The sequence below is a fragment of the Mustela lutreola genome, chromosome 1 (assembly GCF_030435805.1).
Source record: "Mustela lutreola isolate mMusLut2 chromosome 1, mMusLut2.pri, whole genome shotgun sequence".
In the NCBI taxonomy this organism is placed as follows: Eukaryota; Metazoa; Chordata; class Mammalia; order Carnivora; family Mustelidae; genus Mustela; species Mustela lutreola.
This window is the reverse complement of record NC_081290.1, coordinates 278,722,522-278,723,973: the sequence shown is the minus strand read 5'-3', so window position 1 is coordinate 278,723,973 and position 1,452 is coordinate 278,722,522. Positions and strand designations below refer to the sequence as shown.

The window sequence follows — 1,452 nt, the reverse complement described above, 5'->3', positions numbered from 1 at the left end:
ACTGTTACATTCCTTGGCAGATCTATGAGGGTCTTCAGTAATTCTAGGCAAATCTTTGACCATGGCTCATAGTTCAGCCTTAGTCCAGGAGACACAGGAAATTACGGGCTTACCATTAGGATCCTCAGAAGGCTAATTTTATTTTACTTTATTTTATTCTTTTAAAAGATTTTATTTATTTGAGGGAGAGAGTGAGAGAGCGAGAGTGAGCATGAGCCCAAGTGGGGTGATGAGAAGGAGTGAACTACTTGTCTATTCCGTGTCAGAAGGCATGAGTCTTCTCTTCAATCTCCTCATGGATGACTTCATCTCTTGGTTCCTCAGAGTGTAGATCAAGGGGTTCAGTAGAGGAGAGATGACAGTGAAGGTGACAGAGATGGCTTTATCTGTGGGGAGGGCAGTGAAGGGTCGGGCATAGACATAGATGCAAGGCACAAAATGCAGGGTCACTACAGTGATGTGTGAGGTGCAGGTGGAGATGGCTTTCCTTCTCCCCTCCCCTGCCTGAGACCTTACTACTAATAATATGACCATATATGACACCAGGAGGAAGAAAAACCACAGTGTAGTGAGCAGTCCATTATTGGAAATCATCAGCAGCTCAAGCATAAAAATGTCTGTACAGGCAAGCCTGAGGACCTGGGGGACATCACAGTAGAAAGTGTCAAGGACATTGGGTCCACAGAAGGGGAGTGGAAGCAACAGGGAAATCTGTACGATGGAGTGGGTAAAGCCCCCCACCCAGGAAGCTACTATTAATCCAATGCAACGGCTTCTACTCATAATGGTCACATAGTGCAGGGGCCTGGAGATGGCCACATATCGATCCAATGCCATCACTGACAAAGAAAATACATCCACCCCTCCAACAAGGTGGAAGAAAAACATCTGGGTGAAGCAGCCATTGAAGGAGATGGTCTTTCTCTGTGACAGAAGGTCCACCAGAACCTTGGGCGCTGTGATGGAAGAGAAGCAGATGTCGGCAACAGATAAATTACGAAGCAGGAAGTACATGGGGGTGTGAAGGCGAGACTCACAGGTCACAGTGACCATGATGAGGAGGTTTCCCAGGAGAGTTGTCAAATACACCAGAAGCAGGAAAAGAAACAAGACTGAGCTCAGTCCTTGATTCTCGGTCAGGCCAAGGAAAGTAAATTCTTCCACCCTGGTGCAGTTTCTCAGCTCCATTGAGTCATTTTGTTTTTCTCTTTTATTTCAACCTACTTTATACCAAAGTCTGTCGCTATTTATTTCGTTTTTCTCCTAAGCACTAAGACTGCAATTCAGAATCTTGCCCATGTGGCTGTAGTGTTTGCTATTTGTTGGGCTGTCCAAATTTTTAAGATTGCAGTCAGTTTGGTACTCAAATCAAATTATCACATGCAAAATCATTCAATAATTCTTTTTCTATAAAACTCATTTTGGAAAGAATAAGCATTTATGTTAAGAAGT

At 44.0% G+C, this 1,452-nt stretch overlaps 1 protein-coding gene across 1 annotated transcript; it reads right to left on the bottom strand.

Moving 5' to 3' along the window:
• Positions 1-252: 252 nt before the first annotated feature.
• On the bottom strand, positions 253-1,188 carry LOC131813089 (olfactory receptor 4D10). The gene has a single exon (XM_059143258.1). It carries the CDS (start codon positions 1,186-1,188, stop codon positions 253-255), a length of 936 nt encoding a protein of 311 aa, XP_058999241.1.
• Between the last annotated feature and the right edge of the window lie 264 nt (positions 1,189-1,452).